The 15,658-nt window shown below is 42.5% G+C and overlaps 1 protein-coding gene across 8 annotated transcripts in view; it reads left to right on the forward strand.

Annotated features, from left to right (window-relative positions):
• Positions 1-15,658, forward strand: part of TRPM3 (transient receptor potential cation channel subfamily M member 3) — a 485,893-nt gene that overhangs the window by 381,672 nt on the left and 88,563 nt on the right. For all 8 annotated transcript variants that reach the window (XM_027041047.2, XM_027041050.2, XM_027041052.2 and 5 more), the window contains 3 exons: positions 3,929-4,029; positions 5,644-5,778; positions 9,316-9,366. In XM_027041047.2, the coding sequence (XP_026896848.1) occupies positions 3,929-4,029; positions 5,644-5,778; positions 9,316-9,366 (287 nt within the window). The remainder of the gene's footprint in view (positions 1-3,928; positions 4,030-5,643; positions 5,779-9,315; positions 9,367-15,658) is intronic.

Below are 15,658 nucleotides of genomic sequence, written 5' to 3' on the forward strand. Positions count from 1 at the left end.
CTGGTTTCAGAAGGACAGCCTGGCCAGCTGCCTGCATCATGTGAGACTGGGTAGCCAGAACGGTGCTGCCACATTGATTTGGAGTGACTCAAATTGTTCCTATAGACACAGGTCCCACTCCTGGGAATGGCACTGCTCCTTCATGGCATTTACACAATCAGAAAGTATACTGTTTCTTAGTTTGTCCATTTATTTTCTGAGTGCTGCTCTTCTACTAGTAGAAGTAAGTAGTAAGCTCTGTGCAAAGAGTGATCTCAGCTACCTTCTTCACCATGGGATGTTCAGTGTTAAAACAGTTCCTGGCACAGAAGGTATTCAATATCTGTTGAGCACGAGATGATGTATTTAATTACAGACCTAACCCCTCCTCTAGAATGTAAGCTCTCAAGACAAAGGACTCTGTATTACTCATCTTGGTCCTCATACTGGCATCATACCTGCCATATGAGAAGGCATGAAATCTGTAGTTTTTAATGTGTAAATCAATTAATAAATAAACAGATGAATAAGTGAATGAAAATATATTCTCTAGACTCAAGGTTCTTAACCTTGCCTTCATGATTTTAATGTCAAGGGAAGGTTAAAGACCTCTTATTCTTAAAAGCTTTTGGGGAGCTTTTAAAAACTGCAGTGCCCAGGACCAATGAAACCAGAATCTCTGGGATGGCTCCCAAGTATCAGTCTGTTTTAAGCTTTTCAGGCAATTCCAAAATATAGACGTAGTTGAGCATAGGGTGACCACCCATCCAGGTTTGTGTGGGACTGAGGGTTCTTTCAGGAGGTGGAAATTTCAGTGCTAACACCGTGACTCTCCTAGGCAACTGGGCTGGTTGGTCACCCTGGCTGAGAACCTCTGATCCAAACTGCCACCCAGGATCATTCTTGATGTACTTTCAATTTTTGAGAAGTCAAGACTCATTGGCTTCCTGCTTTCACTTGACACTTAGGTAATTACATTCAGGTAACTCACATTGACTTTAATGTAATGTCAATGACTTTGCTTCCTCCTATGTGTTCCTGTTCAGACTGTGCTGCGACCATTGACTGGGTGACATACAAATCTGTGGCATACAGATGGCAAAGGGAATGATTAAACCATTACAGCAGGTCACCCACGACCAGCAGAGCAGCTAAGGAAGCAAAGGAAAGTATAGAGTGCTACCTTTCCAAATGCAGCCCCAGTGAGCCTTCACTTTTTTTCCTTAAAAGTGATGATAGTACATTTTGACACGTTCCTATTTATCACTTATTTACACCAGTTACCCTAGTATTAGTTTGCAGTTTCTGATGTTACCCCCTGAGGTGATAAATAATTTTAATAGAAAAATCCCTGTATGAACTGAATTAATATTCATCATTCCAAACGCTAATTAATTTACTACAAGTATACTGAATCCATCAATGCATGGGCACCAGAATCAAAAATGCCCTTTGACCTGTGAAGAGAATGTGGCACACAGCTCTCTGGGGCCTTCGTTATTCAAAGGGAGGTCTCAGATCATCAGCACCAGCACTACCTGGGAGCTTTTTAGAAATGCAGAAACTCAGGCTCCACCCCAAGATCTGCTAAATCTTAATCTCTAGAAGTGGGGCCCAAGAATCTGTTTTAAAAAGCTCTCCAGCTTATTCTTTTCCATGCTCAAATTAGAGAAGCGCTCCTATAGAGAACATTTTGCTCCCCTAATTCTTAACTTCAACATCTCAGAGCCAAGAGGAAAGAGGCAAAGGGAGGCAGCAGAAGAGACATGTAGCACAGTGGTTCCCAAGCCCTGGAGCGCATTGAAAACACGTGGAGATCTTTAAAACTATCAGAGCCTGGCCCCCACCCCAAACAATGTGATGTAATTGTTTTGGGGTGCACTCTGGGTGTACAGATGTTTTAGAAGCTTCCCAGGTGATTCTACTGTGCAATAGACTTTGGGAATCACCGATACGGTCTGATCACCAGCAGCCCTATCTACAGCATTCCAGTGCTGAAGAATCCAGGAAAATGGGCAGAACTAGCATTTGCTGTCCCTCCTTCCCTCACAAACATCAGAATCCGCAGACATGGAATGAAGGAAAAACTCACTGGGGCTGAATCTCACCTCTGGCATGATAAATGCTTCTTCTGTTTACCTTCTGTTAGTAGCTACATGTTTTTTTTTTTTTTACCTCTCTGGACCTCAGTATCTTTGTCTATCAAATGGAGATAATAAGACCCATTTCTCAGGATTTGGGGGGACATTGTACATGATAATACATGGAAGTGCCTAATATTTTGCCTAGCACATATTAGATGTCCAAAAAATCTGAGCCATGTTAAGAATGCTGTCTCTGTACTCTGCTCCCCTGCTGGTGGGACCTCTAGCAACATGGAGTCAGGCAAATATTTAGGGATGTCTCCTGTTCAGGGTACTAAGGATGTCAATTGCAAAAACCCTGTTTACATGTGCACGTTCACTATATGGTTTCATTTTAGTCTCACATTCCAGTCAGTAAACAGGATAATTCTTATGGTCCCCGTTTCACAAGATGATAAAACAGTGGCACAGAGAGGTCCGCTGTCACATAACTGCAAAATAGCAGACGTTGGTCCCCTGACGGTAGCCCAGCATTATCTCCACCTACCATTCTCGGCTTCACACCCAGCTGCTTGGCAGGTTACATGTATTGACAGGATGCGTCGATCTAGACCAGCACTATTCCAATAGAACATTCTGTGATGATGGAATTGTTCTGAATCAACACTCTCCAGTTCATAGGCCAGCAGCCACATACGGCTACGGAGCATTTGGCATGTGGCTAGTGTGACTGAAGCATTAAAGTTTATTTAATTTTAAATAATTTAGATTTAAACAGCCACAGGTGGACAGCACAGATCTAGCCACCGAGTCTGGAGAATGAAAGGAGAACTTAAAAATCTATTCCGGTGGCTTCTACCCACAAATCTAAGGAAACCTAAGTCATTTCTTTTTATTCTCTTAAAAGATCTTCTTAACTCTTTTTCAGTAGAGTGGCAAAGCTGGCTCACTAAGATACGAGGACACTGTTACCATGCGACTTACAATTTGAATGATGCGTTGCACCAAAGATTGGCCAGTAGAAACAAAATGTGTCGCAGGGCAACGCTTCTCAAACTTTAATGTGTGCATGAATCATCTGAGATCTTGTGAAAATATAGATTCTGATCTAGGGTAGGGCTTGAGGGTCTGCATATGTGTGTGTGTATGTGTGTGTGTGTGTGTGTGTGTGTGTGTGTGTGTGTGTGTGTAGTTTGTTTGTTTGTTTGTTTGTTTGTTTATTTATTTTGAGAGGGAGCCAGCACATGCATCAGCAGGGGAAGGGGCAGAGAGAGAAGGAGAGAGAGAGAATCCCAAGCAGGTTCCGCGCTGGCAGGGCGAAGCCCAGTACGGGGCTCAAACCCATGAACTTTGAGATCATGACCTGAGCCGAAACCAAGCGTCAGATGCCCAACCCACTGAGCCACCCAGGCACCCCAGAGGGTCTGCATTTCTAAAAAGTTCCCTGGGTGATGCTGCTTCTGCTGCTGCTTGGCTCCGTGGGCCATACTTTGAACAGCAACACTTGAGCAGTAGTCTTCAATGAGCTGATTTTGTCTCCTTCCTCCTGGATGCATTTGGTGGCATCTGGAGACACTTTGGATTGTCGTGACTTGGGTGGAGGTTGGGGGTGTCACTGGCATCCACTGGATTGAATTCAGGGATGCTGCTAAATAGTCTACAATGTACACAACGGCCCCCACGGTAAACAATTATCCTGCCCCAAATACCAACAGTACCGAGTCGGGGAACCCCTGCTGTACAGCTGAGTCTACTCCCCAAGAAGAGGGGGACTGACCAGAGAGTAATGGAGTAGGTCTTCTCGGCATAATAACTGATCATTGTTTTCTCTCTCCCACTCTTTTCCCCTACTTGTCTACACACAGGAGCCAATGCCTCGGCCCCGGACCAGCTGAGCTTAGCTCTAGCCTGGAACAGAGTGGACATCGCTCGCAGCCAGATCTTTATTTATGGGCAGCAGTGGCCGGTAGAGTATATGTCATCACCCCCTGGAAAGCCCACTTGCGTGGGCAAGTGTATTTGCTTAAGAAGTCTCTGAGAGAGGCTTGAGAAACTGCTGCCTCTTCTCTAGGATGGAAATGTTCCCTTGCAGCCATCCTCAGCCTCAGCCCCTTTCTCATATTTAGGAAAACACTGCCACCTGGTTGAAGACGCCACAAAGCACAACTGCAAACATTCCAGACATTCCCATCTCTGAGTGGCCTTTGATGGCAATTTTCAGCTGCAACCGATGCCATTTCTTTTACACGTCTAAAAAAAAACCCCGTATAAGACAAAAAATGGTATCAATTAAAATTAAGGAAGGAGTGGAATTAGCAGTTTGCTTCTGGTTGTCTTGGAGGTCGCCGCTTCTGAGTCGTGGCCACCCCAGGCTAGCACATGGCTGAGTCGCACCTCGGGATGCAGAATTAGCAGGTGCCATCTGGTCCTGGTGGCTGAGCACAGGCCCTCCCCATCCCCGACAACCACACAGAGGCAACCAAAGCTTTATATAACTGTTCTTGGTGTGTTTCCCTCAATTGACACTACCAAAAATAAAAACTTGGAAAATTGGCTATTGGGTGGCTTATGCATGTGTCCCCAAGAGGCGGCCAGCAGTCTGAAATTTGATCTCTGTGCCCGGAATAACTGAAGGGCAATGCCCTCATGGGCAGGTCTTATTTAACCCTTCCTTTCTCCCAGAGAGCTTCTGCCTCCGATTGAGCCCCTGTCTTTATTTATAGTGCTGCTAATGGATTGCTAGTGTGGAAAGACTGGTCAAGGAGTCTGGACACAGGGAAATTTTTGTGAAAGGAATTAAATAAAACCCTAGTAAACAGACCAAAGAACCTACATAATTGAGGGTCTCTGCACTGAAATGGGTGAGACAGAGTCAAGGTAGTCTAACAATGAAAAGACAGAAGAGCCTACTTTTTTTAATGTTTATTTTTGAGAGAGAGAGAGAGAGAGAGAGGCAGAATGTGAGCAGGGGAGGGGCAGAGAGAGAGGGAGACACAGAATCCGAAGCAGGCTCCAGGCTCTGAGCTGTCAGCACAGAGCCCAACGCAGGGCTCGAACTCACAGACCGTGAGATCATGACCCTGAGGCGAAGTTGGACGCTTAACCGACGGAGCCACCCAGGTGCCCTGAGCCTACTTTTTGATCTCTTTGCTAGGGTCCCTTTTTTCAAGGTGGCCAAGGATCTAATTCAGAGCCTCAGAAAGAGGGAAACGAGGGCAGCAAAGTAGCCAGTTTGGCATTTCACTAGTGTTGCAGAAGTTTGGTCAGAGAATTGGGAAAGGAAAACCTTGTACACCCTTGTACCTTCTTGGGATCCAGAAGAAAAAAGAGAGTCAAGGAGGAAATAGCTTTTGGAAGTAGAAACCTTGAATTTTATTTGCAAAGACAGACCCCAAAACACAAGAGAGATTGTGGCTGTCCCAAAAGTGGAGGTGGGAACAGTCTTGCCAGCATGTTCTTGGATGTGCTGAAGGTTTACCAGATATCAAAGGCATCCATTTCTAAACTGTTCAGGTGAACAGCACCAAGCAACTGCATCCCTGGACCCTGGGGCAGACTAACTCAGTGACTTGATTTGCAGGTGGGGTCTTTGGAGCAAGCCATGTTGGATGCCCTAGTTCTGGACAGAGTGGATTTTGTGAAATTACTCATAGAGAATGGAGTAAGCATGCACCGTTTTCTCACCATCTCCAGACTAGAGGAATTGTACAATACGGTAGGACCAAGCTAAGGCACTTTTTATTTTCTCTGTGTTTTTTGTTTTACCTTCTCCTGCCCCCCCACATGCCTGTGAGTCTCTCCCCTCCCCTCCAAATGCATGGATCATTTTCCACAAATACTCCCTTAGACCTGTAGACGACAACGCCAAGTCACCAAGATCCCACTTGTTTTAACTGCTCAGTTGTCAGTGGAAAGCTAACATTCTCAGATTCTTACACAAAACCACAAGACTCTGGGAATTAGAACACAGTTTATACTATAAGCCCAGAGGGCGTTTGAGGCAAGCAGCAGAGGAGAATTGATTTAACTCAACGCATCAAAAGGAGACCGATTAACTATCCTGCATCATCTTGTTATTCTCAGAGCTACCATCATTCATCCCCTTGCCACCAAAATGGAATAAAATGTAAAATACTCCTTATTTGGAGTTGCCCCAAAATATTTTTTGTATCATGTAATAATTTGCCAATTCGTTTACTAGGGATACCAAGGAGTAACCATAAAGAAAAACTACTATTTATGAAGTTTTTTATACTATTCAGTGAGTTAAGTACATTGGCTCTGAGCTGAGACTCATTAAAACCCAACGAAGTTTAAAGAGTAGATATTGGAACCTTCAAGAGGATAACAAGGTATTTGGAGAGTACAAATGAGGAAGGTTAAGAAAAACTTTCTTCCCAAAGGCTCTGGACCTACTCAATACTTGTTCTTTTAATTTCACATTCTACCAGGACAAACTCCTTTGGCTCTCCAGTAGACTTCTAATGTGATATCCTTACATAAACTACATTGCTCCATTTCCCAAATACTCTTTCAATCCATCTGTGATTAACATGTTGGGGAGGTAATTCCTATGATAAATCAGAAGCAGTATTAAATATATAAGCATTCTTAATCAAGGTCAATAAATTTTTACTTGGAATTTTTTTTTAAAAAGAGTAGACATTGTTTTCCTCCATTTTACAGATAAGAAAACTGAGGCCAAGAAGGGAATTGGTTTATCCAAGACCACAAAACTCCTAAGTTAAAAAGAAAGCCAGTACTGAACCAACACTTCTGTCTCAGAGGTTATTCTTCTCCTCATTGGTCATAATGCTCCTCTGTTCCACCACCCACAGCACTAATAAGATGGAACTTACTGACCTATTCTCCAGCCAGTGGTGGGTGTTAGATGCTGCCACACTGGCTCTATCTCACTACTGATGCTGGAACTAGAAAACAGGTTAGCAGAGTGGCTCCAGGTTTCTGTGTCCTCTGCAGAGTTTTCTTAGTTCTGCATAGTAAAACTTCCAGTAAGAATAACAGACTGAATTAAAAGAAAGACTAGGAGGCCCCAGCTTCCATCCCCATAATAAAGATCAATAATTAGCCATAGGAGAAGTGGATAAATTCCTAGAAATGTACAACTGACCAAGTCTGAATCATGAAGAAATAGAAAAATTTGAACAGACCAATCAATAACAAGTAAGGAGATTGAGTTAGTAATCAGAAACCTCCCAACAAAGAAAAGCCCAGGAGCAGGTGGCTTCACAGGGGAATTTGGTGAATTCTACAAAACATTTAAAGAATTGACACCAATTATTTTCCAACTTTTCAAAAACATTAAAGAGGAGGCATTCCTTCAAACTTATTTTAGGAGCCAGCACTAATTACCCTCACACCAAAGCCAGATAAGGACACTACAAGAAAAGAAAACTATAGGCCAATATCCCTAATGAATATACATGGAAAAATTCTCAACAAAATACTAATAATCCAAATTCAACAGCACATTAAAAAGTTCATACACCATGATCAAATGGGATTCCATTCCTAAATGCAAGGATGGTTCAATAAATGCAGATCAATAAAGGCATACCACATTAATAGAATGAAAGATAAAAATCAAATCATCTCAATAGGTGTAGAAAAAGCATTTTCAATGTTCAACATCCTTTCATGGTAAAATCTCTCAATAAACTGGATATAGAAGGAACACACTTCAATATAACAAAGGCCACTTGTGATAAATTCATACTCAATGGTAAAAAGGTTGAAGGTTTTCTCTCAGAGATCAGGAATAAGTTAATAGTGCCCACTCTCTCCACTCTTATTAAACATGGTATTGGAAGTCCTAGCCAAAGCAGTCAGACAAAGGAAGGTAGGAAGGAAGGAAGGAAGGAAGGAAGGAAGGAAGGAAGGAAGGAAGGAAGGAAGGGAGGGAGGGAGGGAGGGATGGAGGGAGGAAGGAAGGAAGGAAGTGAGGGAGGAAGGAAGGAAGTGAGGGAGGGAGGGAGGGAGGGAAGAAAGGGAGAAGAAAGAACAGAGGGAGGGGGAGAAAGGAATCCAATTTGGAAAGGAAGAAGTAAAACTGTCTTTGCTGATAACGTGATCTTATATATAGAAATTCCTAAAGACTTCACACACACACACATACACACACACACACACACACACACACACACACACACACACAACTGTTAGAAATAATAAATGAATCCAATAGAGTTTCATGACATAAAATCAATATACAAAAATCAGTTGCATGTCTATACACTAACACAGAACTCTATGAAAATAGAATAAAACAATCCCATTTACTTCACAATATCATCAAAAACTGTAAAATACTTCGGGATAAATTTAACCAAGAAGTAAAAGATCTATAAAGTAAAAATTGTAAGACCCTGATTAAAGAAATTGAAGACGACACAAGTAAATGGAAAGATATCCCATAGCCATGGATTAGAAGTGTTAATGTTAAAATGTCCATACCACCCAAAGCCTTTTATAAGTTCAGTGCAATCCCTTTCAAAATTCCAATGGCATTTTTTCATAGAAATAGAAGAAACTATCTTAAAATTCACATAGAACTACAAAGGACCCTGAATAGCCAAAGCAATCTTGAGAGAGAAGAACAAAGTAGAGGCGTCACATTTCCTGATTTCAAACTATTTCACGAAGCTATAGGAATCAAGACAGTATAGTATTGTCATTAAAACAGACACATAGACCAACAGAACAGAGTTAAAAGCCCAGCAATAGATACATGCACATGTGGTTAATTAATATTTGAAAAGGGAGCCAGATATTTAAACACAGTGTAGAGGATCCTCAAAATATTTGGGGCTGAGGGGTGGGGAAAATGGGAGATGTTAGCTAAAGGGTATTAACTTTCAGTTATAGGACAAATAAATTCCAGGGGTCCTATGTATAGCATGGTGACTATAGTTAACAACACTGTATTGTATAACTGAAAGTTGCTATGAGATTAGGCTTTAATGTTCTTATCATAACAACAACAAAACGGTTGACAACCTCCTTTACAAAGACTGAACCTAGAAATCAAATGCTCTTTCTTGAGGAATCACAATCCCAAATTCTGCCAGTGTGTGTGTTTGGAAGAGCCAGGTACAACTGAGCAACTAGAACAAGGCTCATCATGAAGAACGACCCCCTCCTCCGCCAGATCCCTTCCTTCCAGATCCTTCTTGCCTTGCCAATGAGAGCCCCTGACTGGCAAAACCATCTGATTCTTCTTTATTGTTTTCAGAGACATGGGCCCTCAAATACATTGTACCACTTGGTCAGGGATGTCAAAAAGGTAAGAACCCTCTCGACTGCAGGTCGGAGGCGCTGTCTTGACTGCTTCCTGTGATTAGAAAGCGCCTGTGTTTTGCATGCACTGCCAGAGCGCTCCTGTCCCTGCGAGACGCCTCATTTCAGGACACTGTTGTGTGTGTTGCCTTTTAACTATGACATCTTTGCTTATAATGCAGCTGTGGTTTTACCTCCAGTCTCCGTGGTTTTAGATGCTTTCTTTGGACATAATGTTTTCAGATAGCGGAACGCTAGGCTTTGCCCCATGCTGTGTGGATTTATGCCATTGCCTGTTTTCTTCCCTGCGCCCCTCACTGTTCGGGGAGCTGGTTTCCATGTTGTGTGACCAACCATAGGAGGTATCTGCACATACCAGCTCCTGATGCGATGCATCACTGTCACTCCTAACACTATACGGAGCTCAGGAAACATAGCTCAAAAAGTCTCAGAGAATCAGAAACTAAAATGCATACGTGCATTCCGTTCTTCTAACACTTTATTTTTTCCAGCATATTTTTTCACGTGGACCATCTAACTTGAGGGGAGGTTAAAAAAAAAGAAAAGAAACAGGCAGTAAGTTTGGATGAAGCGGAATGATTCCCATATTACAGAGATAGAGGCTGAAATGTAAGGAGGTGAGAACTGTAGTACGTGGTTAGGAAAGAGGTAGAATTCGAACTCAGGTCCTTCGATGAACAAGAATATACCAAACCTTTAGTGATGACCAGAAGCATGGCACTAATCTACGCTTCCTATATGCTTCAGCTCACTTCATCTTCGTGACAATTCAATGAAGTGAATTATTATTTTATTATTATATAGTATGATTCCCATTTGTAGGTAAGAAGAGTGAGGTACAGGGAAAGCTGTGTTTGATCTTAGCCAAGTGCGTGTTCTTTTGCCCCGTACAAGCTCTCCCAGAGATAACTTTAATTCTGACTCCTTGACAGCCATTCCTAGTTGAAACTAATGTTTCAACTCCAAAGGATGGACTAGATGGGGGCGCTTTTCCCACCCCCAACACACACACACACACACACACACACACACACGCACAGCCACCCACTAGTTTGTAGCAATTCTTCACCAAAGCCCAAAGGACATAGTCAGAGAAAGCTACAAAGTAAGGTAAAAAAATATATGGAGTCACTGTCTAGAACTTCCCTTAGGAAAAGTAGCCACTTTTTAATTTTTCCCTTGAAAGGCCAAGTAAAGGTCCTGGGGCTGCTTAGAATGTACCTATTAGCCAGCTGGACCTTTGCTAGTAATGAGTAAAGGGGACAAAAAACAAAACAAAACAAAACAAAAACCAAAAACCCCTTCTGTTGGCTCTTGGAAGCTTTCCTCTCATCTCCACATGACTTTACTGAAGGATACTTCATCTGTTGTGAGTGAAGCCTGTTGTTCTTTCAAAGCAAGGGAACAGTCGCTGTGCAATCTGTACATCCAACGCAACCACCATTCTACCAAGATCACATCTTTCCTTGATCTGACGCATTGCGAGCCGTAATCACACCCGCCCTCAACAGAGCCATTTCTCTTACCCTCAAGTCTTCCAATTTTGTGTAATTTATCCTGGCTTAAAACTGCCTGGCAACTAAAGAGGGGGACGTGTCTCAAAAGATTCAATGTACACATTTAACACATATTCTTTGCCAAGATATATGTTGCTCACATTCAATAAAATGTCCTGAGGGTTTTTTAATAATAAATAAGACATCGTCCCCCTCACCTTGAGCTAATCTGTGTCGCTGCAGGAATTGTGAGTCTTTCTAGGGCGACAGCTATGCCTTTGTCCCTCAATCCCAGCCATCGGCCAATTTAAGCCTTCAAATAAAGTCACTGATTCACCTCCAAATCCTAGTTTTTCGATATCTTGACTGATTTCCAAAGGGATTTTTGCAGTTAGATTATACTGAGTATAAATGATCAAAACACCTCCTATTAGGTTCTCTTCTTTGTAGGACTCTGCTTTACGATATCATTTTCTCCCTTCTGAAATCTCATTAGCTGCCTACATTTGCCCCTGTCACTTGCATTAGAAGGCATGTATATTTAAGGGAAGGGTTTTTTAAAACATCTCAGCTAAAGATGGACTCCAAAAGTAATAGAAACTAACAAGAAAGACCATGATGGTTAGGGTTTGGGAGGAAGGAATATTAGGAGCAGCTTTATTTTTCTTTTAAATGTGATCCAAATTTTGGAGCAAAAATACATAAAGATTCATTTAGGTACTGATTTATTAAGTGGAAAAAAATGATTACAAATAGTCCAGGATAGTTCTGAACTGGCTTATAAGAACAATTCATCCTTTTATGTGGGAAAGGAGACAGGCTTTAAAATGCTAAGAAAACCTTGGGCAGTGGAAGCAATTTTCAAAATTAAAGAACTTGATAGTTAGCATGCGCTTTGTGCTTTAAGATTACAAGACTTTATATTACATGTTAATTGATATGATCTGTGACAAAAAGAAAAAAAAAAGTGAACCAGTAAGTGCTAAGCCCTGATAAAAAATGCTATTCTGAACCGTAAACACAGTGTTTGATGCTATGTCTATGAGATAAAATGCAAAGAGCTCTTACGGACCCAGGGAGTGCGTTTAAGAATAATCAGCTGGTCCTACGTTTATCAGTATGGTCTCTCCAAGTCGAATTCTCCTTTGACATCAACAGAACTGAATTCGGAGAAATGCTCCCAAGCTAGTTTCAAAAATCTCACATTATTTATACCAGGGAGCACTGAGGTCAACGGTTTGTTATTCAGCAACAATCAGAAATTTGAAATGATAAAGGCCAACCCAGTCCCCTGTTTTCCTGCATAAATCCATGGGACTCACCAATGCTACATTATACCAGAGTGGCCCGAGTCTGTCTGCTTTTCCGTGAAATCTAACTTGCCATTTTTAGAAGCTAACTGTCTGCTCAATTTGTGCCTCTGTATGTTTTCAAGTACTAGTTTTTCCTTCTTAACTTACATGTCCTAAGACTTCAGATTACCTGGACTCTCATTCCCCACCAAGGGGCGGGGGGGGGGGGGGTGATATCTGAGTATTATATAGAAGTAGTTGTGAAATTATGATAGCTTAAAATTCATTCACATGGGAATTAAGACAGGGCTTTGCAGAATGGAGAGGTGGGAGAAAAGTATTTCAGACCCTCGTTCGGTAAAGAAAGGACATTTTCATAATCACATCAGCCAAATTCATGCAGATTTCCAAAAGCATTTTTATTTTTTTCAAGGCTGCCTGCTCTAGGGGCACCTGGCTGGCTCAGTTGGTGCGACTCTTGATCTCAGGGTTGTGAGTTCAAGCCCCACACTCAGTATAGAGACTACTTAAATAAATAAGACTTAAAAAAATAAAATAAAGGGTTGCTCGGTCTATAACCATGCCAACTATTGTGGGAATGTCCTCTTTGTCCATGAACTTTTGCCAGAGTAGTCTTTTCTCCCCTCTTCCTTGGTAAACCTGACAACCAGCAACCATTTGATACCCGACGTACATTAGAAGGAAACAAGCCCGTTTTGAAGGCTTGTTATAAGTTTCCACGAAATGTGTTTCCCAAACAGCTGAAATCTGATGGTGAACGTCATGAGCTGACTTCTGAAAAAGATTTTATTTACAAGAGCCGATCTAATACATGCATTTAAACTATTCTTTTAATTAAAAGTCACCTTTAGGAGGGCATGGATGAAAATTTCAGAGTAGCGGCTCATGGCTTGAGAAAAAGAGACAACGTTTTCAAGTTGTCAGATGGTACCTACCAATGAAGCCAAGCTTCTCTGTTTCACTCTGTGGATCAAAGTATTTGAGTCACACAGCTTGCCGCGTGCTGGTAAGGCATGAAATGGGACATAAGTGTGCAGGCATTACCAATTGCCAAAGTAAATACCAAAAAAGGGAGGAGAGACTAATAGAAACAACAGACCAAAGGGGCATTATTCCAGTATCATTCTTGAATTCCTATTTGAAAAGCATCCAAGCATAGGAAGACTCCTCCAGAAGGTTTTTGGACATTACCTGTGGTATATGAGGTGCCGTTCACGTTCTCTGCTTTTTCCAGAGGAGGTGGATGTGATGAGCACAACACCATGCCTGTCTCTGGGCTCCCAGTTCCACTAACCAGATTTCAGGGGCGATTAGTGGAAACCCCATCAACGGTGCGAGTTCTGGACAAGAATCTTTGCGTGGTGACCTAGCAGCATAGAAAAAAAAGAGCAGCCTGCCAGGCAGTGGTCAGACAATCGGACCTCTAGAAATAGACGGGACCTTAGAAGTAACTCTGTCCCAAGTGCCTGTTTTCAGAGTGTGAACTGAGGAACAGAGGAAGGAAGTGATCTCCTCACGTTCACAGAGAGGCACAGCTAGGGCCACCGTGCTAGCCCAGCGCTATTTCCACTGCCGGGTCATACGCTGGGTGTTCTCTGCATCTGTGACATCTGAGGTCACAGGTGGCCACGGCCATCGGCACAGCACCTCAGACATGTCCCAATGTTACCAGCCCCCTCAAAGTTCACCCAGCACAGATATGTCGCAAGAGGCCGAAATTGCACCCGATTCTACAAATTATATGAAACCTATTTCTTCTTCCCCAAAAGGTTTCCATTCTTCCTAGTAGAAATTGTGAAACTAATTTCCCTTAATTTCTCTGCTTTCCAGGCCTCGGTGCTGGTGGGGGAGGGGGCGATGAGGACAGATGCAATCAGTCTTGCAGGCTTTCAGACACATTACTTGGTAAAGTAAGCTCTCCCTCCTCCAGATATCACTTTAACAAGGGCATCTGACTCTCCTTATTTCTAAATCCTCCAATCTGCTGTTTTCATTTGCATCGCCTTATTACCCATGTAAAACAGAACAGGCACCTAAATGCTGGTGGAACCCTCACTGGCTTCGGTTAGGTGAACATCGCCCCCTTGTGGTCAAACAGAAATGCAGGCCAATTCCTTTAAGGCGTTGGCTCAAAGCTAAGCAGAACCCAGAAGGCTCACTAAATCCTTTCTCCTACTTCAGACCGGATCACATTTAAATCACTTGAAAATAATAAAGATTTATATGAGAAGTGCCTACAAAAAAAAAGACTCCAGCACTTTCTCTTGTTGTATAGAAACCTAGTAGCCCTTTGTGAATAAAATAATTTGCAAAAAATGTTTTACTGGCCCGTCTCAAATTTTTATTGAATTTTACCACGATCCCTTTCCTGATAACCCCCCACTCTTCTAGACAATTCAAAAGCATAATTATTGCCACTCACTTCAGGCAATATTGGTGTCTCATTCTTAGAATTCAAACTGATGTTCACACATAGGTTTCTCAAAAGAAAATATACATAGGTGTTAGGTTTGCTGTTACTCATGATTCAAATTTAGAGAATTCTTACAGGATTAAAAATAAGGCACAAATTCATCGACTTGCTATGATTGCTTTTCAGTAGCATCACACAAAATCTTTTAGGGAATTTTCTGAACCCTGGGACTCAAGTATTATGTAGAGACCATAGGAGCCATAGAGTTGCACCCATTTTACAGGGAAGCCTTGAGGGAAACCAGTTGATTTACGAAGGACAGACAGAAAGAAGCCCAGGGCAGTTGATTCACAGCCAGGATTCTCCACCCTGCCTGCCTCACAGTGCCCAGGAAAATAACACATATGCAGGGCCTCTTCTGTGGGTCATCCTTGTAGACGCAGATGAGATGAGGCAGACCCAGAAGGGTCCAGACTTTGGGGTTCTTTGACTCTTGAAATAACAGGCCTGTCTAACTGTCAGCTACAGCTGACGATCCAGAAACCCACAGCCTTGTTAAGCAGTCCCAAAACAATGGAGAAAAGTGGTTGCATGAGTAATATTTGTAAACTCAGTTTCATGTTTATGGAAAGGGCAGTGCATGAAAAGTTACTATCTAAAGACTTCCTCAAAGTTCCCTTTTCTCTGTTTTTGCCATGCTTTGCATAAAGAAGTCAGATACTTGGTCTTGTCTGACCACCTGAGGATAGCTTAACTTGCCAACACAGGCAGATTCATGACAGAGTCCTCAGAGGAGATTCCGAAATTCTGAGAATGGTTGGGGAGGACAATAAGACCATCTTTAGGAAGGGACATTTTGGTTGGGATTCTGATGAGCCAAGGTCAAGGATGTAACACAAAGTGCTTCCACCGCAAGTGTGATGGCTTTGTTCAGCTGCCTCAAATTGGGTCCCCAAGCCTGCTTTGTGCCCCAAGCCAAGGGAGAGGTGGAGCTTGATGGGCAGGGCTAGGAAGGGTCGGGGGCGGCAAGGGAGTCTAAAGAGCAGCACCAGGATC

This window comes from Acinonyx jubatus, chromosome D4 (genome assembly GCF_027475565.1).
Source record: "Acinonyx jubatus isolate Ajub_Pintada_27869175 chromosome D4, VMU_Ajub_asm_v1.0, whole genome shotgun sequence".
Lineage (NCBI taxonomy): Eukaryota > Metazoa > Chordata > Mammalia > Carnivora > Felidae > Acinonyx > Acinonyx jubatus.